This window comes from Carya illinoinensis, chromosome 2 (assembly GCF_018687715.1).
Source record: "Carya illinoinensis cultivar Pawnee chromosome 2, C.illinoinensisPawnee_v1, whole genome shotgun sequence".
Taxonomy (NCBI): Eukaryota; Viridiplantae; Streptophyta; class Magnoliopsida; order Fagales; family Juglandaceae; genus Carya; species Carya illinoinensis.
Genome location: NC_056753.1, coordinates 24,935,680 through 24,959,626, shown reverse-complemented (window position 1 = coordinate 24,959,626; position 23,947 = coordinate 24,935,680). Strand labels below are relative to the sequence as shown.

General features: G+C 35.4%; 2 protein-coding genes across 4 annotated transcripts; one reads left to right on the top strand and one right to left on the bottom strand.

Moving 5' to 3' along the window:
• Window positions 1–421: 421 nt before the first annotated feature.
• LOC122300474 (serine/arginine-rich SC35-like splicing factor SCL28) lies at window positions 422–15,444 on the top strand. 3 transcript variants are annotated; one of them, XR_006240030.1, is made up of 8 exons: window positions 422–830; window positions 1,071–1,148; window positions 2,104–2,268; window positions 2,419–2,477; window positions 2,646–2,685; window positions 13,401–13,586; window positions 14,010–14,119; window positions 15,006–15,444. XR_006240030.1 is itself a non-coding variant. In XM_043111160.1 (7 exons), exons 1-7 carry the CDS (start codon window positions 646–648, stop codon window positions 14,017–14,019), a joined length of 723 nt encoding a protein of 240 aa, XP_042967094.1. In that variant the 5' UTR covers window positions 422–645; the 3' UTR covers window positions 14,020–14,330. The 3 variants fall into 3 exon arrangements, 1 of the variants encoding a protein (XP_042967094.1); XR_006240029.1 differs by lacking the exon at window positions 15,006–15,444 and adding an exon at window positions 14,602–14,906; XM_043111160.1 differs by lacking the exon at window positions 15,006–15,444 and having other exon boundaries at window positions 14,010–14,330.
• A 1,665-nt stretch (window positions 15,445–17,109) lies between these two features.
• On the bottom strand, window positions 17,110–19,933 carry LOC122300473 (NADH dehydrogenase [ubiquinone] 1 alpha subcomplex subunit 8-B). Its single transcript, XM_043111158.1, has 3 exons — window positions 19,813–19,933; window positions 19,491–19,687; window positions 17,110–17,449 (listed from the first exon to the last, which is right to left on the bottom strand). The coding sequence occupies exons 2-3, from the start codon at window positions 19,676–19,678 to the stop codon at window positions 17,317–17,319; spliced, it is 321 nt and encodes a 106-aa protein (XP_042967092.1). The 5' UTR covers window positions 19,679–19,687; window positions 19,813–19,933; the 3' UTR covers window positions 17,110–17,316.
• Window positions 19,934–23,947: the final 4,014 nt, after the last annotated feature.

Here is a 23,947-nt window from a genome sequence, read left to right as displayed (position 1 = left end):
ATCGGGAAATATTTTGAACCTCTTTTATTTTATTTCATAATTATAATTTTTACAAATTTTTATATAAAATAGAAGAAATAATTCAATTTTTTAAAATTTAAAATAATAATAATATTAAAAAATAATATTTTAACAATATTTTATTTAATTTTCATCTCAATTCATCTTATCTCAATTTATTAATCAAACCTAATCTAAGGCCCCGTTAGGATTCAAAAAATATCTATTTCATTTCATTTCATTATTATAATTTTTTTAAATTTTTATATAAAATATAAAAAAAAAATCAATTTTTTAAAATTTCAATTCAATTTTTATCTTTTTATTTAAAATCTTTTTATCTCATATCTCAATCGAAACCACACCTAAAGCGAGCTGAATTCAAAAACCCAAGGCAAAGGTTGATGCTTGAAATATAAGGACCGGGAAGCCCTTAACCCTCTCCCTCCAACGCTAGAGCATCTTTCACAAACACGGACTATACACGCATGTATAGATAGATAGAAAAATATCACTTCTTCTCCTTTGTTACCCCCAAAGGTTAGGGTTTTACCGTGCTCTGTGTTCAAACCCTCTCCGTCCCTTGGCTCTACCTATAACCTATCTGCTCATAATCGCAAGAAAGAAGTGAGAGAATCTGCAGCGATGGCGAGGTACAGAAGCCGGAGCAGAAGCTACAGCCCTCGCCGGCGGAGCAGAACCCCTCCACGTGGACGCAAGCGATACGACGACGAGCCTCGCGATCGCTACCGCGAAAGCAGGTCCTACAGAGACCGTCGCTCCCCTGCTTCTTCTGGCCTGCTCGTCCGCAATCTCCCCCTTGACGCTAGGTCTCTTCTGTTTCTTTTTCCTCAATGTCATTGTATAGAGAAATTTTGGAATTGTTATTCTTTTTTCAATTCTTCTTTTCATCGATGCTTATTTATCTAAAACTGGTCTGAATTTCTATTATCTTAGCTGCATTTCTCTTTAAATTTTCACTTTAATTATGTTTCAAACCCTAAATATACTCGATGATTGCTCAATTGTACAAGAATGAAATATTTGGGGTTTTAAACTATGGTGTGCAGGCAAGAAGATCTGAGGATCCCATTTGAGCGATTTGGTCCCGTGAAGGATGTGTATCTACCAAAGAACTATCATACTGGGTATGCTTTCAGTCTTACCATATGTGTCCGCGTCATAGGTTTTCGAATCTAGTTGTGTATCGCATGTCAAGGTTGGCATGCCTATCTATTTCTCCGTTAATCATGGCAATTTGAAGTATTTGCTGCCTTACGGAAATTTTGTTGAGAATTCTATTTGGATCTTAATTATGCATGTATCTTAGTTCCCATTTCACACGTGCTGCCAATTTACTTGCAAGACTTTAGTTCATGGGCTATGGACATGTCTAGGTTCTGTCCTTATGTTATTGTTAGTAATACTGCAACCGATCCATTATGTACCTCCACAGTGCAGAATTATATGTCTGTACAAATGCTAATAGCCCAGAATAAAGTGTGACTAATATTTGGATTTTGGTTACAAACCCTGCATAAAAAGCAGTGCAAGTTATGTTGTCTTCAAGAATGGATTATGGCAATGGTATAGATCAGTTTGATTTTAAATGTCTATTGTAATATTTGTATGGTTATGTTGTGTGTGTGTGCATGCTAAAAAAGATAGATTTCTTTTTTCGGTCAGTAAATAGGAATTTTATTAAATATAGGTGAAACCAAGTACACGGGACATATACAAGAATCACACCTATGCATGACTGTCTAAAGATACAAGAAAATCATGTACATTCATGCCATTAAAGTCTATTTTAATTGGCCAATGGAATAATGTATGAAGACAAAAAGTTCTAATCTCGTCCATTGTCCATTTTCATGATCCTCAAAACTCCGACTATTCCTCCCCATCTATATGCAACACCATAGGCAAATTGGTATCATCTTCCACATCACTGCAATTTGAGAATTACCTTGAATGCCTTGCTAGCAAACACTTTTGTGAAAATGATAAGTTCTATACTTCCTACTTTGTTGATATTGTGGTTCAAATACTATGATAGTATTAATTTGATGATTTTGAATTATTATTTTTCATTATTAATAGGGAGCCGCGGGGCTTTGGATTTGTGAAATACCGATATGCTGAAGATGCTGCTGAAGCCAAACAACAACTGAACCATACAGTTATTGGTGGACGTGAAATAAGAATCGTGTTTGCTGAGGAGAATAGAAAAACGCCTCAAGAAATGCGTACGAGTTCCCGCGTAAGGTACAACAACATTTCAACTCTCTTACATTTTCTAGCATGATCTTTTTTGTTTGGTATGTAATCTTCCTCTTAATTGGAATAAACTGTCTACCTTATCAACTGATTGCTGACTCTGTTTCTCTTTCTTGCACCCTTCATCCCTAAAAAAAGTGGTCGATATGGAAGCAGAAGGAGAACTCCACCAAGGTCCCCTAGACGACGTTACCACTGTCAGTTTATACTTTTGCCTTTGCAATTAATTTATTTTTACAAAATTGGAAAAGTATTCCATGTAGTTTTGTGTAAAGAAAATATGTTCCCTAAAATTTCTGCTAAATTATCTTAACTTGTATTGCTTATAGAAAAAAGTTATTTTAATTTGTTTTTGCTCGTCTCAGCTTACTCAAGGTCACCTACACCAGCTAGGCGCGACTCAAGGTTTGGATTTTCTCTCTTAGAGGAGTTTCCATTGATAATTGGGGACTATTTTTTTGTGTGGTGGTCATTTCCTCTATTAATATTACAGTGATATTTGTTTGGAGTAATATTAGAGTTCTTTCACTTTTTCTATGACCACATAGAATGCACAAAAAAATTATACATTCTAACCCATTCATATTTTGTGTTCATTTCAATTTTTGGTGAGTTCAGGCATAAATACTGAGTGCATTAGTTATTATTATGTTTTCAGTTGACATTGGATCTTTTTTTTATAAATGGCAGCATCGATTCATGGCAGAATGGTTATGGTTCTCCTATATGCCTAGAAGTAAAGTGACATTGTTGTATAAAACTGAAATAAATTGTTTAGAACATTGTGTGTGAGTACCATTTCCATAAGATGGTTTTATTATTTTCAATGTGATAATAGTCCCCTCAACCAAACAATGCCATACATCTGACCAGTGTTGTTGTTTTCATTGCCCGTCTGGCACTACCCTTACCCCTTCCCCATGCTTTGAATTTGCTATGCAATGCATAAACTGATGTAAGCTACTTGTGCTTTGGATTGGCCATGTAATGCATGAGTAATTCAAATGATTTGGGTATATATATTTATTTATTTGATAAGTAATAAGAGATTTATTAATGCAAGTAGATAGGCATAGCTCAAGTACACATGAAGTATATAAGCGGAAACACCTAAATACAAGCTATGAACTAGGAACTAGCAAAGTCTAAAAAGGAAACATTTAAAAAATCCCCATTTTTAGTACAAGAGTTTTCACCCAAAAGCAAAGAGTTTGAAAGAAAACCTCTCTAAATTCTCCCAACGAGTGTTCTCTGTCATCAAAACAAACGTCCATTCCTTTCTAGCCATAAACACCACATTAGGCATAGAGGAATCATCTTCCAATTATCAGCAATGTGATGGCTGCCCATAGATCCTCCTTTCCAACAAGCCAATAGATTCACCACTCTCTTGGGCATCACCCAAGCTATACCCGACCTGCTGAAAATCTCATCCCAAAGAGTCTTTGCCACCTCACAATGCAGGAACAAATGATCAATTGACTCCCCATCTTTCTTACACAAATAACACCAGTCATTCCCCACTTCCTCAAATTATCTTTTGTCAGAATCTTCCCGAGTGACACCAACTAGCAGAAAAAAAGCAACTTTAGTAGGTACCTTGGATCTCCAAATACACTTCCAAGGGAATGGGTTGACAATGGCACGCCATCACTTTATAATAAGAGCTAACATAACAAATTGAATTTCCAGCATGTTGCCACAACATTTTGTCCTCTCCTCCCTGCACCATTTTTATGTCATACAGTCTACTGAAAAGGGCAGTAACAATCGGCACTTCCCAATCATGAACATCTTTAATAAATCTCTCATTCCATTCGGGAATATTATTGGAAAAAGATATAGAATCAGCTACACTGGCGTCTTTGTCCTTTGCCATTCTAAATGGGGAAGGAAAAGCATTTTTGAGGGCCCAATTCCCCACACCAAAGATCATGCCAAAAGTGAATCCTATATCCACCTCCAACCTTAAAGAAAACATGGTTAACAAATGCCCCCCAGCATTCCGTATGTACTTCCACAAGCCCACTCCATACAGACTTCTAACTTCATAGAACACCAACATCCCCAAGCCCTCCCTTATTTAGCATCAATTATATTTTTCCATAATGCATCCCTCTCTAATTGATATCTCCAAAGCCACATTCTGAGAAGGGCTTTATTAAAATCCCACAAGTAACTGATGAACATACTTTATCCCAACTTACTAGATGGAGCTTCCTATCATCGCCAAGACCACCCCACAAATAAATTACGAAAGATTCTTTCAATTTTATAAGCTACCCCAATGGGCAAAGGGAAGAGGGAAAGAAAATACATTGGAAGATTGGACAACGTATTTTTAATCAAAGTCATTCTCCCCCCTTTGGATAAATAGATCCTTTTCAACCCAACTAACATTTCTATTTTCTCAATCACTTCATCCCAAATCGACGAAGATTTATAAGGAGCACCCAAGGGAAGGCCTAGATATTTCATGGGAAGAGATGAGATCTTACAACCCAAAATGTTTGCCAAGTCCTTAGTGTTTGAGACATAGCCCACTGGAACAATTTCTGATTGCTTGGTTTGGATTGAGAGTTCATCTCAACCCATCTCATTTCATTATTACAATTTTTTCAAATTCCCATACAAAATATAATAAACAATTTAATTTTTTTTTAAAATTGCAAAACAATAATAATATTAAAAAATAATATTCTAACAATATTTGATTTAATTTTCAACTTTCATCTAAAATCATCTTACTATCCAAATCTCATCTTAGATAACTTGACTCTAAGGGCAGGTTTGGCAAATGAGATGAGACACAAAATTCATATGTCATCTCATTCATCATTACAACTTTTTTAAATTTTCACACAAAATATAATAAATAATTCAACTTTTTCAGATCTCAAAACAATAATAATACTAAAAAATAATATTTTAAACTTTCATTTAAAACAAAAAATTCTCATCTCACTATCCAAACCTACCCTAAGCCCAGAAACAGCTTCGAAGCATAATAAAAGAGCTCTCAATGATCAAAGGTGGTCATCATTAGGGTTGCTGAAAATAAGAGTATCATCAGTGAAAAGAAGACGCGAGACCTTGATACTACTAGGAGAGACTCCACCCACCAAGAAACCCAACATGAAATTCCCGTCCACAGCTGCATCAATCTTTCTACTCAAAGCATCCATGACAATAATAAAGAGGAAAAGAGACATGGGATTCCCTTGTCTCAAACCTTGAGAACTAGTGAAAAATCCAGCCTAGGAACCATTCACCAAGATTGAAAATCTGACCGTTGATATACAATGTCTGATCCATGCACACCATTTCTCTCCAAAGCCATGTCTCCCAAGTAAATATAAAAGAAATTCCCAGTTGACATGATCAAAAGCCTTTTTCATGTCCAGCTTAACAAGAATGCCAAGAACTCCCTCTCTAAGTCTGCTTTCCAAACATTCATTGGAAACTAAAATTGAATCTAGAATTTGTCTCCTAATGCATTCTGATTTTTTGAAATGATAGTTTCCATCACAATGCTTATTCGGTTGGCGAGAACCTTTGAAATGATCTTATAGACCCCGTTGACCAAGCTTATAGGGCGGAAATCCTTCATCTTTATAGCCCCCACTTTTTTGGGAATAAGGGCAATAAAGGTAGCATTAAGGCTTTTTCTCAAATTTTATGTATGCATGAAACTCGATAAAAACCTTCATAATATCCTCTCTCACATTACATGTATGAAGGAATCTTTTCTGCCTCCTCTCTCCGGGGGTATGACCTTTCATCTTCCATCCCTGGTGCTTCTCGCTCGTCGGGGATGATCCTTGATTTTTCTTCGTCTATCTGATTCGTTTTTTCCCTGTTTCGCTTCTTTCTTTATTTTTTTTAATCTTTTCTTCTTTTCCTTGTTTTCTTGTATGTCGGGGTGTTATTGGTTTTGGTTTTGTTCGATGGGTTTGTGTTGTAAGTTACGTATTGATCAAAAGCTCTTTGAGTTCAAAAAAGAGAACGCCCAAGGTTGGAGGATCACAGAGAGCAGTTGCAGGGTCACTAAGTTCATCTCCATCGACGTAGCTGCCTTGGAATGGTTAGCATATGCTGTGGGAGCTTGTAGAGTGTCTAGTGGTTCTTTTGAGTTTTTTAAAACTCGAAGGAGAGGGAATCAAGTGCTGGTAGTTCAAAGATGTCTCAATAGCTATGGCAGGTTTATGTTTGTGTTGGAGTATGGACATGATAGCAGACGTGGCTTCATTGTTGTTCCAGAAGGTTTAAAGGGTGGGGTGGAGGAGGTTTGGAGATTTTCTAAGAGAGGTTGTCTCTTCTTCCTCTGTTTTGTGTAGTAAAAACAGAGCACCCGTGATGGTTGCTCCGTAGTCTTGTGTTGAAAAGGGTCGAAAGGGGACCTTTGTAGAGGTTTTGAAGAAGCCACTGCGGTATATGGAGGGGAGTGGGGAAGTTCGTGGGAAGTCTGTAGGAAAGATTCCGATGACTGGAGGGCAAGCGTAGGAGTCTGTTCATATTTTCAAAGGTGACGGTATGAATTCCTTTGAAGGCACGTTAGGTGCCGGGAAGGATTTTTCACTGAAGGCTATGTATGATGCATTATTGGATATGAAGTCTAATGTGGACCTTATGTTGAATTGGGTTAAGTTGAGGTTAGGCTCAGTGGGCTCTGAAGGTTTATCTGGTAAGGATTTGCAAATGGGTCTAAAGAAGGATGGCCTGGATTCGAGATTGGGTCAAGTGGGAAGGGTGAAAATATTGTGGATGGGCTGGGCCGGGCTTGGTCAAAAGTCCGAAATGGGTGTGGAAGGCCAAGTCCCTTATCGGCGTTTCTGGAGTATCAAGTTTGGAATCCTCCTCTAGCACGATAGTGCTACCACTTGCTTCGATGGTCGCGGTAGTTGCACAAACTTGTTTGCCGGTCACTAGCGATTCCTTTGGTCAGAATCCGATGATGGCTTTGCCGCTGGAGGTGGAAGAAGGGGATATAGTGGCTCAGGATGTTGAAAAAGAGGTGTATTTTTGGTCGGAGGAATTAGAAGAAGGGGAATTGGAAGAGAATCATGATGGGGCGTCTTAATTAGGTAGAGTATTTGAATCTTTTGAACAATGGAGTTCTCACGAGGGAACTTTGTCCAATTTATACTGAGAAGATTCTGCTAGAGGACGGGTTTCAACATCTGGACTTGGTTTTTTTTTTTTGGGGGGGGGGGGGGGGGGGGGTTTGATGGAGACGTAGGAGTACCTTTAGTGTTGTTGAAGGGTGCATTGCAAATGGCTAGTTCTTTAGAGATTGTGTTGCTGGAAGCTTCTTTACAGATGGTGGTCAGCGAGGTAGAGGGTGACAAGAAAGAAATAGGCAGTCCAGTTCTGTTATGGACCATCCCCCCAAAGCCAACCTCCAAATTAACATTGGATTAGGTGTTAAAAAAAGTGGAGGAACTATAGGAGTGTGTGAGGATATCCTATGTAGGGTTTGAAGAGCAGTTTAAGGCTGTCCTTGTTGCTATTGAAGAAAGAAGATCCATAGTGAAAAGGAAGATGGAATTGACATGTTTAAAAAGCTCTATTAATTACGACAACAAGGAGGGTTGTGTGGGGAGGGATAGGTTAAAAGGGCCGAGGGGTCTTGGTCTTTTAATGAAGCCTAAAATCCTTTCTTGGAATGTAAGGGGGATCAATGATGTCAACAAATGTCTCCATATTAGATCCCTTCTTTGTATCTAAGTTGACATTGTTTGTCTTCAAGAGACAAAGTATTAATATATATATTATTCGTAGTTTTTGGGGTTGTTCTTTTGTGGGGGTGGTGTTATCTAGCTTCATTAAGTGCTTTAGGAGGTTTGTTGTTGATGTGGGGCAAGAGAGTAGTGGAGATGGTAGAGGATTGCATTGGGTAGTACTCACTGGCTGTTTCTTTTAAGAATATTGAGGATAGGTGGAGGTGGGCTTTTGCGGGAGTGTATGGGCCTAATGTGGATGGTAATAGAAGTTTTTTGTGGGAGGAATTGGCGGGTTTGTATTTTTTATGGGACTTAACATGTTGTTTGTGTGGAGATTTTAATATTGTTTGGTTCCCTAGTGAGAGGGCAAGGGCTTCTACGTTGATTGGAGCTATGGAAGATTTCTTGGAATTGATTTTTTATCTGAATCATGTGGATCTCCCTTTAGTAGGGGGGCTTATACTTGGTCTAACAGCAGAGGTGGTCAAGGTTGGACAGATTTCTAGTCTTTTATCCTTGGGAGACACATTATCCGGATCTATGTCAGAAGAGGTTGCCACACGTTTGTTTTGATCATTTCCCCAATTTTGCTTGATTGATTGTAGTGGCATTCATGGGGGTATACGGTATTTCAAATTTGAGAATATGTGGCTTGAAGCGGATGGATTTGTGGAGAAGGTAAGGAATTGGTAGACTTCTTATTCCTTTATTGGTACTCTTAGTTTTATTGTGGTAGGTAAACTTAAAGCCCTTAAAACTGATTTGAAAAAGTGGCATGTTGAGGTCTTTAGACATACGAAAGTGCAGAAAAATCTTCTTTGGGATGAGTTGAATGCATTGGAGGATAGGGTAGTTAATGAGGAGTCCTTGTTAAGAAAAAATGAGGTTGTCCCCAAAATTGAGAAGGTTTTGTTGATGGAAGAAATTTCTTGGAGGCAAAAATCAACAGTGCTTTGGTTGAACGAGGGGACAAATGAACTAAGTTATTTCATAAGAGGGCTAATTCTCATAGGCACAATAATGTCATTGATGTTCTTCACTCCGGCTCTAATGTGTTTCAATCCCCCAATGAAGAAGAATAGGTGCATCAAGTGTTAAGAGGTATGTGCAAAGATAAAGTCCCGGGTCTGATGGATTTTCTATGGCTTTTTGGTCAAGAGTGTTGGGATATAGTGAAAGAAGAAGTGATGCATGTTTTCTATGATTTTCATTCTGATTATAAGTTTGAGAAGTCTTTAAATGCTACTTTTATTGCTCTAATTCTGAAGATAGCTGGTGCCTATTAGTTGAAAGGTTTCCTTCCTTTTAGTTTGGTAGGCAGGATTTATAAAATTATTTCGAAGGTGTGCGCTAATCGTATGAGTATGGTGATGGATAAAATCATTTCTAAACCTCAAAATGCCTTTGTTTGGGATCGGCAAATACTGGATTCAGTTATGATTGCAAATGAGTGTTTGGATATCCGGATGAGAGAAGGCATTCCGGGGGTTCTTTGCAAGCTGGATCTGGAAAAGGCATACGATCACGTGTGCTGGGATTTTCTTCTTTATATGCTTAGAAGATATGGCTTTGGGGATAGGTGGTGTGGGTGGGTTAAACATTGTGTTTCAACCGCCTGGTTTTCTATTTTAGTGAATGGTATTTCATGTGGATTTTTTCAGACTTTGAAGGGGTTGAGACAAGGGGATCCGTTATCCCCTTTTCTTTTTGTTATTGTTATGGAGGCTTTGAGTTGCATGGTAGAGGCTGCAGTACGTGGGGGTTTTCATTCTTGTTTTTGGGTGGGAAATAATAGTAATGGTGTGATTTCAATTTCTCTCTTACTATTTGCGTATAATACTCTTATTTTTGTGGTGCTGAAAGTAGTCAGATTCAATCTTTAATGGCTGTTTTATTGTGTTTTGAAGTTGTCTTGGGCCTCAAGGTGAACTTGGGAAAGTCAGAATTGGTACAAGTGGGGGAAGTGAGGAATATTAACTTTCTTGCGGATTTGTTGGGATGTAAAATTGCTTCCCTTCCTATGAAATATCTTGGGCTTCCCTTGGGGGTGTCTTTCAAAGCTAAGAATATTTGGGATGGTGTTGTAGAGAAGGTTAAGAAAAGATTGTTGGGTTGGAAGCGGCTATATCTATCAAAAGGGGGGAGATTAACCCTTATCAAAAGCACCATTTCCAATCTTCCTACGTACTATCTTTCTTTATTTCCATTACTGGTGGGAGTGGCAAACTGGATTGAAAATTGTTTAGAGCTTTTTCGTGGGGTGGCATGGGGGAGGAGAATAAATTTCATCTAGTGAGTTGGCAAAGGGTGAGATTCCCGATTGTAGATGGTGGTTTGGGGGTGCGAAATTTGAGTATATTTAATAAGACATCATTAGGAAAGTGGTTGTGGAGGTATCAAAAGGAAGGGGATTCATTGTGGAGAGGTGATTGATCGGAAGTATGGATGTGAGTTGGGGGGATGGTGTTCTAAGGAGGGTAGGGGGTCTTATGGTGTTTGCCTATGGAAATATATTAGAAAGGGGTGGAACATTTTTGAAAAACACCTTAAGTTTGAGGTTGGAGATGGTGAAAGAATTTGGTTTTGGTTTGATGAATGGTGTAGCAAGAGACCTCTTAACATAGTTTTTCTGGCTGTATTCAGCTTGACTGGAAGCCGGCAGGCTGCTGTTTGTGTCTTGATAATGGGACTGTGCATTGGAATGTTATTTTCACTAGAAATGGTCAAGACTGGGAACTTGATGAGTTTGCAGGTTTTTTTTAGCTTTTGTATTCAGTGAAGATAGGTGGAGATGGGAGAGATCATATGCTGTGGAAACATAAGGGGAGTAATAAGTTTTCAGTTAATTCCTTTTACAAGGTGTTGACTGTCTAACATGTCTTTTTTCCGTGGAAGAGCATTTGGAGGATTTTTGTGCCGTCTAAAGTTTCCTTTTTTACATGGACAGCTGCACTTGGGAAGATTTTGGTGGTTGATAATCTAAGGAAACCTGGTATGACTGTCATGGAGTGGTGCTACATGTGCAAGAAGATTGGGGAATCAATTGATCATTTACTTTTACATTGTGAGGTGGCTATGGAGTTATTGGGCTGGTATTCTTAGTCGAGCTGGGCTGAGTTGGGTTATGCCTAAGAGTGTGCTGGATCTATTAGCATGTTGGAATAGGCATCATAATATCTCTCAACTGGCTGTGGCGTGGAGGATGATACATTTGTGCTTAATGTGGTGCTTATGGACGGAAAAGAATGACAGGTGCCTTAACAAGGAGCAGGTGCCTTAACAAGGAGGAGCAAGCAGTGGAGGAAATCTGGAGTTTTTTTTGTGTTTTCTCTTGTTCAGTGGTTTTCTGCTATTGTACTAAGGGAGGGAATGTTCATGAGTTTTTGTCTTCTTTTCGGCTTTCTAGAATGTAATTAGGTGTCTCATTTTGTATACTTCCTGTGTACAAATGCTTTGCCTATTTTCATTCATTTCAATAAAGTTTCTTACTTATTAAAAAAAAAAAATCCTCTCACAATATCCCAACAATCTTGGAAGAAAGCCATAGAAAAACCATCAGGGCTCTTGGCTTTATCACACACCATCCCTCTAACCACATCAAGAATCTCCTCTTCCTCAAAAGGTCTCCCCAACCAGTACACTGAGTGCTGGTCAATATGCCCAAAATCCAGCCTATCAAGTTTAGGTCTCGAAGAGAAGTCCTCCTGTAAAAGCTTCTCGTAGAAAGTAACAATGTGATCCTTAATATCCAAAGGATCTGAAATAATGGAGTCCCCTGATTGAAGATATTCAATGGCATTATTTTTACGATGAGAGTTCACCATATGATGAAAAAATTTAGTGCAATTGTCTTCCTTCAGCCAAAGAACCCGAGATTTTTACCTCCATGAGATCTCCTCCAATAAAGAAATCTTCTCCAGTTCAGCCTCCATGGGAAAAAGGAAAATACGTTTAGCATATTTTATCTCATGTCCATATTTATAATTAGCATATATATGTTTAATTTAGAACTTTTGTACTTGAGATTAATTGCTGCTAGCAATAGCAAGACAAAACTAATGCTAGTCATTTGATATTTGAAAGCTATTTCGGTACTCCTTTAGTTGAACGTAGGCAGATTGTTATCCTTTTGTGTACCACGATAAATATGCTCTTTTATCTTGGTGATAACTCTACAACAGTGATAGCTTATATGCTGAAGTTGCAAAATGGTATATCTATAAGAACTTTTGTCAACCAAGGATGGAAATTCTTTTTGTTTTTTCTTTGGCGTGGGATTGAGAAGATCTTCTGGCCCCTGGGTTACTGCTTTGTATCTTGTAAAACTTTTATTCACTTATTGAAAGAAGATATCTTTGAAAACTCAAGAAGTATCATCCAGTTTTTTAACCTTGATGACCTTCCTTTGTTGTGACTTCTGATGTAAGGAGTTTGTTGTCTCTTAGACATAATGTAGCGCTTGCTCCAATAAATAATATCTGCTGGTGCCCTTGTTTATGCAGATATTAAAGTGAAAAGGGAGACTTTAAAGACTTCTGGATTAAAAAAGATTAACAAGAAAAGAGAGCATAAAGTGATGGGCAACTTGCTTACATCTAGCAAAGTCGCTCCATAAGTTTAGCTATTATGTTACCCTCACCAGCTATTTTCTACAACTTCCATGGGCTTTGCTTTCCTCCGAATTTTGGTTTGTGAGGCTTGCTACTGCTGAATGAACTTGACTAGCTAAATTTGGTGCAAGAGATGCTTTGATCAAGAGTACTTATGTATTCTCCTTATTTAAGCTGTTCAAGTAATTTTTTCTTTCATAAGAAATTTGTTAAGTTGATACCTTGTTTTGCATATACCATCCAGTTAAGAAAGAAATATAGAGCATATATTTGGCCAAAGAAAGAATCATCTTCAAAGAAAGGAAGCCATTCAAAGTTTTTACTGGTAGAGATACGATGACATTGCCCAAGAAAAAGATAGTTTGAGGTTTTAGAAAGTTGGGGCCAAGAGAGCTATGAAGTTATCAGATGCTGATCATCCAGTACATCATTATAGAGCTTAACTCTCACTGTTTGGATCCAAGTTTCGTATTTTTGTTCAGAAATCCTGGAAAGAAAGGTGCAGGTAAAGGTCATATTTTGATCAAATAGATTTGAAGAGGATGTAAGTGGCAGCTCTTCTATCTTAAAACAATGTACCTAATTTTGATCCCAATGACTGCTGAAATTAGTTCTGTTTATGGAGCGTTGTAGATATATGAATTGTAAAGATACATGTTGATGAAAATTAGAGATGTTTCTAGTTGGTGTGATCTTTCCGGTAGAGAAATATGTTTTTGTCCCATGTGCTGATTTATATGATATTTGATTTTATTCTGAAGTAATGTCTCTCTTGCTGCTGAGACAGGGACCATGGGGCTAGGGATGATTATCGTTCTCCTTCTCCACTTGATGAGGGGGACTACAGGAGGTCCCCGAGTCCAAGGGAAAATGGTCAGAGTCCCCATGCTGCCAGGGGTTATGCACCGAGCAGGTCACTGAGTCCAAGGGGTAAAACTCGCAGTCCTTCAAGATCTCGGTCACGATCTTACAGGTAGAATATTTTTGGTTCGGTTCATGATCCATTTCTGTATGATCTGACTTTCAAATATATTTTAGTACCATCTAATACACATCCTTTTTAAATATAATGTCATCATTATCTGTGGTCTTTAGATTCAGGAGCCAAGATTTGTAGAGTATAATATGTAAATAAATTCTGTATGTTATTATTCTAATGCCTTTCTCATTGATGATTTTGCTTGCCATTGAGGGCAAGAAAGTGTTTCCTCTCCCTTCGTTTCTAATAAATTTAGAAACATGACTCAACTTATGAATCTGTCAAGGTCCCATCAGCTTGGATGGTATGTGTTGGCGATGGGTAATTGAAGATCAAAACTAGAGAGAACCTTTCTATATCTTTTTTTGCAATGGTTAACTGAAGAAGGTGACTGTTTCTTTGATTCTTGTTGTGCAGTCCTCGCTGATGGTTGTCATATGCTGCTGCTCATGTGGTGCTCTTCACTGGTTCCAAGCATATTTTAAGCATGACTTTGGCTAGTTGTATTCTGGATGGGTACAATGTTGGTATGTATGACTGATAGTTCTGCATGGTTGTGTGTGTGTTGTTCCAGATTTTGTCATTTTGTTTGTTAATCAAGTGGGTGCTTGTAACTTTTGTAGCATTAAATAATTTCTATGGTTGGTTTGGATCTTGACAATTGTTCCTTGCTTTGGGGGATTGTCGGGGAATAGATTAATTGTTGTAAAAATGGCAAACCAGTTTTTCGTTTTTCAAGTTATTTTAGCAGCAAATGCTTCTACGCTCCATTCCTTATGGAAGTGGTGGCTTGGTGCTGCCACCTGTTCTTATGATCGTTAGACATCTGGCTGTGATGGAATATGTCATAGATATATGAAAATGCTATAGTTGAAATATATAAATATATATATATATATATATATATATTTGTAAGGATTTCAGATTGCCAATTGATATATTCGTATAATGCAATTTGCATAGCGTGGATCGAGTTCAAAATTTCACACGATTTCTATGGAAAATCCAGGATTTGGTGTCCGACGTTGCTTTGATGATATAATTCACGGAGTATGAGATGGGAAATTGCAGGTTAACGCATTGAAGATGAGGGGTTCCATGTTTTTTTTCCTTTGGTGGTACGCAATAGTTGCAACCCCGGATCAGTGTTATGGTTGAAATGGAAGGGATATTTAAATATCTGATATGAAAAAATAAAAGAAAATAATTGTGTAGCAGAATTGAAGCATCTTGTTCTATTTCTCAAATAGGCTATATTTTTGCGGCATAAAATTTTAGAGACCGCAGAATGCAAATCTTTTAGTATCGCTGATTTGTTGGTTGCATTCTGATCAATTTCACTGCACTTTTGTTGCTCCAATCCTTGTAAGCCATTCTCGTCAAGTAAATTATAAACAAAAATGCTGGGTGCAGTCGATAATGGCAAACGGCGCAGACCAGTTGATGTGGCAGCCTTCTTCATTCACGATGCTTCCCTCAGTTTTATCCTCAGACTAGTTTTCTCCTTAGCAGCCCGAAGCTCTTCTCGGTTGTCTCTTAGCCCGTAACCCTCTTTCACGCAGCGGCGCTGGAACACTGGACCGAATTCCACTGTTACTCAACAAGTAAGTTGCTTTACCAAACTAGCAGTGAGAGGAAAGAAAATGTGGGGAAAAATTAAAAAAAAAAACCCTTCATGATACCTTTACAGAATCCTTAATAGAGCCCCTTCCTGATCGATAATTAGCAAATAATTACTATATTTCATAAATATGTATATATATTGCTATCCCTCCGATCATTCGAACCATACTCTAAAACAAGTCTTGGAACCACCAAGATTAAAATTTATTGTCTTATTTGCAAATACACCAAAGAAAAAAAGCTAGAAAGACATAAAAAACAAACTAGAAAACGACACCAGAAGAGGCTAGGAAGGTGCCCGAGAAGAAACAACGTCACGAAACACCAGAGCACTAGAAGTCTAGAACGCTGAAGTTTCTGTGAGATTGTAGATCAGTTCCAAGTTTCAGACTAGAGCACACGAAAGTTGACCCGAGATCGAAAACGCCAAAACACCACAAAGTCACAAATTTTTGTGAGTGCAAATGGAAAATTGCAAAACGAACTGAGTGAGAAGCGGGTATGAGTTTGGTTTTCTTTTTTGTTTTTGCCTCTTTTCTATTTTTGTTTTGATAAATCAATTAAAATTAGCTGATGACATGGCGACTGCAGGCTGACTTTACCAGACGACTGTCCGTAGAATTATTAAATCAGAAATAAATTATCAAATAGTAGAAAAATAATCTGCTCCTTAAACAGCAACTGAAAGCAAAGAAGAAAAAATAAAAATAAAAGAAAAGAGAATACACTATTTACCTTCCAACTAACATGCGTAATAAGATTCCACATTATTGACCCATTGCACTTTTCAACTATTACATACTATAGAATTGGATTATCCATCAAAATTCAACGGTCAAGATTGTGCCACATAAACCTTTTTTTGGTCATCTTAAATATCGGATTTAGACAAATAATAATGCTATTGGACAAAAAATGATAGTTGAAGGGTGTGGTATATGACCTAGAGCAATGTTACGTACAGTCTTCATTTAGGCTGCATTGCTCAGATGCAGCATACAATTTCCATTATCTTTAAAAAGTTTTAAAGATAAAAAGTAATGTTACATGTAGTTTCCAAATCAGGATTGCAATACAGGTTTAAATAATTTTATCTTTAAAATTTTTTAAATTATAAAAATATCCATCCTAAAATGATACTTTTTCTTATTTAATAAAGGCATGTATATGCAGTTCCCATTTGGACACTATAAATAAAATTTCTCAAAAATAAAATTACCTAAAATTGCATTATAGTGGACTATACGTAATATTGCTCTTACTTATTACTTTATAATGCACGTAGGAAAATGTGTTAATTAAAGGACGCAAAATGAAATTAAAAAAAAAAAAAAATCCTTTAGCCTTGTTATTGAAAACCTTGACGCTAAGGCGGGTATTTACTGTGCCGAAACAATAATTGATACGAGTGTCGAAATAGTGATCGATACAGGAAAAATATGTATTTCATATTGAGTCAAATACTCGTACATTTCAATAAAATAAGCTATTTTTAGTGTACCAGCCAGTTTCAGTGTACTAACTGAAATTAACTTTATTTGTAATTAATATAAAAATCCTGAATTTTCATAAATTTTACTCAAATGGTCATGTAGTAAGACTATTTTTTTTAACTTTTTTTAATTCTTTTTTCTCAAAAATTGAAAATCAAATCCCTACTCTTCTTTTCGTGATGAAGATGATTAATTATTTTTTTAGATAGTAGGATTGAGAACTTAGAAATATTATTAAGTTTTATAAATGTGTTTTAACTTTTTAATACTTGCATTGATGCTATTTGGAACTATAATTTATACATATATAATTAATTTATCTATATATATAGACTATCTTAAAACGGTATTGATATTGAAATATTTTATTGTAATGCCTTAACTGAAACAGTATTCAAAACTTTGATTGAAAGGAATAACGTCAAATTATGATTGAAAAGAGGGCAATATTATCTTGCTTGGAAGCATTTCCACTTGAAAACCTGAACACTGAACATGCCAAAATGGGCGACAACATCCATGCCGAAAACTGTATGCAACAGCAGTACTTGCTCAATGCAAATTGCCTATATTATTGTGACCAAGGGATTGTGTTATTAGTCTCACTCTCATTCCAAAGGGCAGGATTTCTCAAATGCTTCCTGCTCTTTGCGACATAAATCAAACTCATTTGTGTGGTAATACAAGCATCCAACATATGCATCCATCTCTTTTGTACACTTCTGGCGAAGATCTTTCAGCCTGCAGTGCCAAGAATCCTATCATTAGAATTGCAGCTAAGCATACCATTGTGTCGAATTTGTTTTGCATGTGCAGGAGTGAAACAAAAGTCTAAAAAAGTTCCATGCAAATGAATTAACAAGATTCTACCTAGCCGAGCTCTATAAACTGTAACAGAACCATTTAAAAAAAAAAAAAAAGTTCAAATTGTTTTGAGAATTATGCCACCTGAACAATGAATGAAGTCATTTTACCTTGCATTATGAAGGAAATGAAACATATGTCCAAAAACAAACTAGTTGTTACATGCCAATAAAATTAGGAAAATTCTTCTTGTCATCCTCACACTTCACACACCACACTTATTTTAATTTTTTTTTCATTTTTCTATAATAAATATGTAGTGTGTGGATGATAAATAGAATAATTCAATTAGTTTAATAAGAATAAAATGAAATAAAAAATAAAAAAAATAAAAAAAAATAATATTATATATAAAGTGTGTGGTGTGGGATGATGTGTAGCATTACTCATAAAATTATAACCCGAAAGAATTTCTACGGGGTTCAAAAGGAGCTCAGTAGAAAGGCTGACTTGTCCAGTATCATGCCAATCCAGCGTGCAAAAGAATTTTCTCTTGCCTTTTATCATTTCCAGCTACGATTCAACATATACATTCAAATTATATTTCTGTTTATCCCTACGACTCGACCACCCTCGCACTCTCTCCTACATGTAGTGTATTTATATGACCTAAGCAATAGAAGTTCACATAATCAATACAGGTCTTCAAGATGAAATTTGAAGATCCAACTGAAATCTCAATCAAAAAATAGAAAAGATATTGACTTGTTTTTTAAAAAGCTTAAAATTTGAGGGAAAAAAGGTAAGAGAACTAAACAGATAATTGAGGAAATGAAATTAGTAGCAAAAATAATCTAGGGAAACGAGAAAAGTTTCATTGAATACAAAAGGAGTGACGACAAAATGAATTATGGAAGAACACAAGTATGGATGAAGCAGTTTAAGAATGAATCCAAACTTTCAACAAAATTCTATATTTACTTCAACAAAAAATATGTGCCTCTAGTTTGAAAGACTCTTACTCTGAAATAAACCCTACCAAATGCAAAAGAGGAGTGCTAGGTTCATAAAAAGATCTCACAAAAATAAATTCACAAATTGATGTGGCTTGTTGTGGGACATTAGATTGTAAAGATCTTTTTGTTATAAAATAGATCTAAGGTGTCACAACAAGCCAAGTAATTTGTGAGATCTCTTCGTAGATCAAGCATTTCTCAACGCAAAATATATTAGTTTCAAATTTTCTTCAAGAGTTTACTTATTATAAATAAAAAAATAAAAATCTTCAAGAGTTATGTAATCACTTATTTCACGAAGTGATGCCTTATTGACTGTTGCCAAGACTACAAAAATTCAATGGAATACAACAAACATTTTCACTTATTTCACGAAGTGATGCCTTATTTCACGAACTTGCTGAGGTTTTACGTTAACGAGAAAAACAAAAAACAACAAAGCAGTGGAATACAACAAACATTGTCCAATCCCTTTGCCTAGTTACAACAAGAATGCCTCTTATCGACGGTTGCCAAGACTACAGAACTTCAATTCCAAAGAAACAAAACAATAAAAGAAAATCTTTCAAGTTTACAATACAATTAGAATGATATTTCGAGAGAGAGAACCCCATATCCACTCACTTATAAAAAAAAAAAGAACCCTTTATCCACTCAATCCAAGCATTCTGAAAGAAAACGACATTTAAAAAGCTGAAATTTACATATATATATATATATATATATATATATATATATATACGGTCCCTTTTAGTTTCTTGAATTTACTCATTCAATTTATTTCATCCAACTGTACTCAAATTAAGAGAGTGTCAGTCTTCGATACTCGAATTTCCTCTCTTCTTTAACATTTTCCCAGCAACCAAACAAATCACAAATCGAGGTAACGCTGGGAAGCAAATAAAATAAAGTAAAATACAATAGAAATGAGGAGAGAAAAGAAAATACGGGAGAGGATTTACAGGCCAAGGACGCAGCGAGTGACTTGTCGGCCTTTGTCCAGGCATTTCTCGGGGTTAGGATCCTGCTTCTTGCACTTGAGGAAGGCCACGTTTTCCGCTTGGCACCTCACCGCTATGTGCTTCGAAGACGCCGTCAGAACCGCCGATGTCGGGATCGGATCTCCCGCCGCGTCCACTGCGCTCGCCATATCCTCTTCCTATTAAAAATCAATGTTTTTTATGACAAAGAACTTGCATTTCGTTTGGTTGCTGAGGAAGAAAAAGAAAGGAAAAACCATGGGAGATTACAGATTCTGAAATTGTAAAAACATATTTCTCTGACCTGAATGAGTTTTCTCAACCGAGACAGCTCCTCCGGGGTGAGAGAGACAGAGAGGGAGAGAAGGAAAATGAGTATCTTCTGCGAGAGAAGGGGGGATGTGCTCACGTGCGCCCGTGAGATAAGTAACATAAGTTGCAGGTGTTGTAATATATATGAACTTTGAGGCCATTCTTGTCATTCCGGTCAGTTCCTTTTTCCTTTGGACCAGCGTAGTAGGCTACTCCCTCGGCCTTTTTATTATGGGTTGCAATGCGTAATACCACTTGTGAATTTAATATCAATACTATACGGAATTTTGAATCAAAATAAATTAACCTATTAAGATATTATTTATAAACGGATTAACATGTTTAATACGAAATTAATCTATTTTGACTCGTTTAAAATTTATTTTAAAATTAAAATTTTATTATTATTAAGTTAAAATATTGTTATTTCTTAGTATACTTATGTTTTTATTATTGAAATTATGATATTAGATCTATTATCATATTTGTTATTGTATGGTTTTTAATATTAGTTTTATTATATGTTAAGATTTGAAAAACATTGATATGTATTTTCTAAGATATAGTGGTAATTAATAAATATAGATTTTAATTTTTATGTAAAATTATATTAATCAGATTAAATAAATTATGCGTTTTAGTTCAACTCATTTATATAAAACAGTCATGTCGTGTCAACATATTTATAATTAATTATTAAATGGGTCAAAATGGGTGATACGATACAAACTGTTATCTAAATAGGTTGGGTTAGGGTTTTGAAGTTTGACATATTTAACTTAACGGGTTGGGTTTAGATTGATTTATATAGTTGAATATTCATGACTTGACACGACACGAATATGACCTAAAAGCATGATTTGTCACACCTATTTTTTTCTTAATCTATTTGCCTATACTGCACATCACTGCACATAATTTTTTATTCTTGTTAAACTAGAGAGTTCTTCTACTCAGGGATAGAATTAGGATTTGGTGTGTGTTTGGGGGGGGGGGGGGGCGATTGACAAAGTGTGTGGTATGTGTAAGTATAAGTAATATGTGTTTTTTGCATGTGGCTATATAAAAAATAATAATCATATATTATAAAGTTGTATACAAAAAACACGCCTATAAATTATCTTATAAGATAATTTTTATTAAATTTTTCGTAATTTGCTAGAGACCATTACAAAAAGAAAAAAAATTGAAATATTAACTTAGAATTTTTCCTTCAAATTAAGCTCGACGAAGATCTTTCATGAAATAAAATTAATCTATTATCATCTCTGAAGTGAAATTCTTTATAGTTTCTTTCTCAAAATAAACTAACCAATGATCTATAAGAAACTCACCTTTTATTCGAGTACGCAATATAGTTTTTATAAGTTTCATGAAAGAAATGCTTGCCTACTAGTAGCAGTAGAAATAAGAAGAGTTAATACTAGACGAATTAACCTATCAATTGAATAATAAATTTTTGAATTTTATGAAATTGCTAGTCCTCTGCATAGTTCAGATAATATAGACATATATTGAAAATCTAGATGTGTTAGCACATCAAACTCATAATGCTACAATTGTATTCTCAAAATGAATTTTTCTTACTCAGTAAAATCTTGTGGATAAAACTTTTAAACTAATTTGCATATATCATCAATTTTAAAACATTTAGGGTTTAAAGCAACACTAAGAATGAGAAGTTCTATTGTATGGTTATTAAATCTATTGTTCAATTCTTGTAACTAGAAGTCTATTCTAGCAATAAGAAAAATTCTATATACCGTACTATCATCTCACTTATATCCCACTAGATAAGACTTGACACATTTATCACTACTGAATAATTATTTATTGAATGCTTATTTATTATCAAATTGTGATTAATGCGTCATATCAGGATATAAGTGAGATGGTGGTGTGGTGTATAACATTACTTTAGCAGTAAATATATCAATCCTGAAATGATGCTCAATTGTTGTTAATGACTTGTCAACTTGACGATGAGATTTGTCTCGAGCTCTAGTATATTGATCATTCATATTAGAAATATCAATTTAGTGTTTTCACAAAATGATTTAACATAAGCAAGCTAAGACTCACACTCATCATCTCTCAACTTTTGAATGAGTACTTTTGTGGTTGAAACTAGATTTATGGCATTCACAAGACATTTATCATATGTAATATTAGAATAAATTTAAAAGATGTTAATATCATGTAAACTGCTTCAGCGTCACTGCGTTGAGAATAACTTGATTTCTCATTTAAGATAGTATTGATAACTGAGTAAGTAGCACCAAACATCTTCATCAAGTAACAAACATATTGAAAATGAGATCTTTATCTAATATCTCTAGCTCGTTGTAGCGTACCATTTTGATTTGCCCATTTTCCAATCTCAATCTCATTGGAAGCAATCAAACTTTCAATTTCAACAGCTTGAATATATTGTAATTCATCGTTACATTTAGAAGAATCAACAATAATATTGATAATGGATGTCAAATGGACAAATAATTGACGAACATGTTTGACTTCTCTAAAGGTTGCACTAAAGCTAATTATAGTTTTTGAGCCCAACAATGCACATAATATGCATAGGGACAATATTTAAGAAGTAAAGCTTGTAATCAACTCTATTCACCATGCATATTACTTTCTCAATCATATCACTGACCTCGAATATTCTCAATTTGAAGGTCGTAACGAGAAAGAATAACACATATCTCATTTTTTAGAATTAATGTCATAATATCTTTAACATGCATAATATGAAAAAATCACTCTCTAATAAAATAATCTTTATCAACAAATTGCAAAACGATAGTCATTTGTTCTTTTTTGGACTCATCTCGGATTTCGTCATCGAGAATACAAAATTTAGCATTCCCAATTTTTTCATGAATCACATTTCTCACTTTATTTGCAAATATATGAAAAATTTTCTTTTGAATGTTGGTGATTTATAATTGGTATTCTATGAAGCTTTTTCCATGACAACTTCATCAACTTGATCATTATAATTTGCCACAAGTTTTATCAGTTCAATGAAGTTATCTTATTTTTTGAGTTAGAGCCTTCATCATGACCTCTAAAGATACAAGCTTGGAACGTAAGCCATCGAATACTATCTATCGAAATTTTGAGCCGCAAACGATTATTCTCCATCTCTTATGATATTTGTTTTTCAACTAACTTGTTAATATGTCTTGGCTGATTCGTTAGATCCTCACAATATTTCACAACATTTTTATGTGGTGAATTTGAATCTCTCCCCACGTCCCATTAAAGGACAACTTTGAAGAGATAGCATCTAACCTGAAGAGATAGCATCCATCTCTTCAGGTTGGATACTTGAAGTTTTAGAGGGACACTCATCAATGAGAGAAGCATCATGTTTCATTGTTACCGAGCTCTCTAAATGTATATTACTCTCCGAATTGTCCACGTCTTTCTTTAAAAAAAAAAGAATCAATTGTTCTCATCTCTCTCCTGTTTTTCAATATATTAAGAAAAATTTATAGATCAAGAATAAACCTGAGAAGTACCTAATAAGTAATGATATAAAGTTAGATTTTTTTTGTATAGTTTGTATTACTATTAATAAGTGAACAAAAAAACATGTGAATAATAAATAAATTTCACAAAAGTAAGTGAACAAAAAAAAAAAACATGTGACCATGTGAGTCTCTCACAAATAAATTATACTCAACGGGTCATCACAAATAAAAAAAAATTGTGGCTCATCAACGGCTCAGGTTCAAGATAAATTATAATCATCATGATTAATGAACTTCTAGATCCATGTATGTAGAACATTAACAATGAAGATGAAAGGAAATAAAATAGAGTTGTTCTTGCAAGTAAATAATAAGAATATACTTCAATACACTATACATGTTTAGTTTAACATACCCAGAATTGTAAATCTAGTGTTACTAGTGGGGACTGCTTTAGGAGAGAACCATCTGGAAACTATGATCTGTGTAGCTCTGCTTTGGCTCTAGTGTTAGTGTTGTAGAGAATGAGAAAAAGTTTAGAGAGACGGGTTGTACAGTAGAGAAAGAGAGATACACAGTATCATATATGTGATGGATTGAGTAACAATGTGAGTGTGTCAGAATATAAAGCCAAAACATTAGATG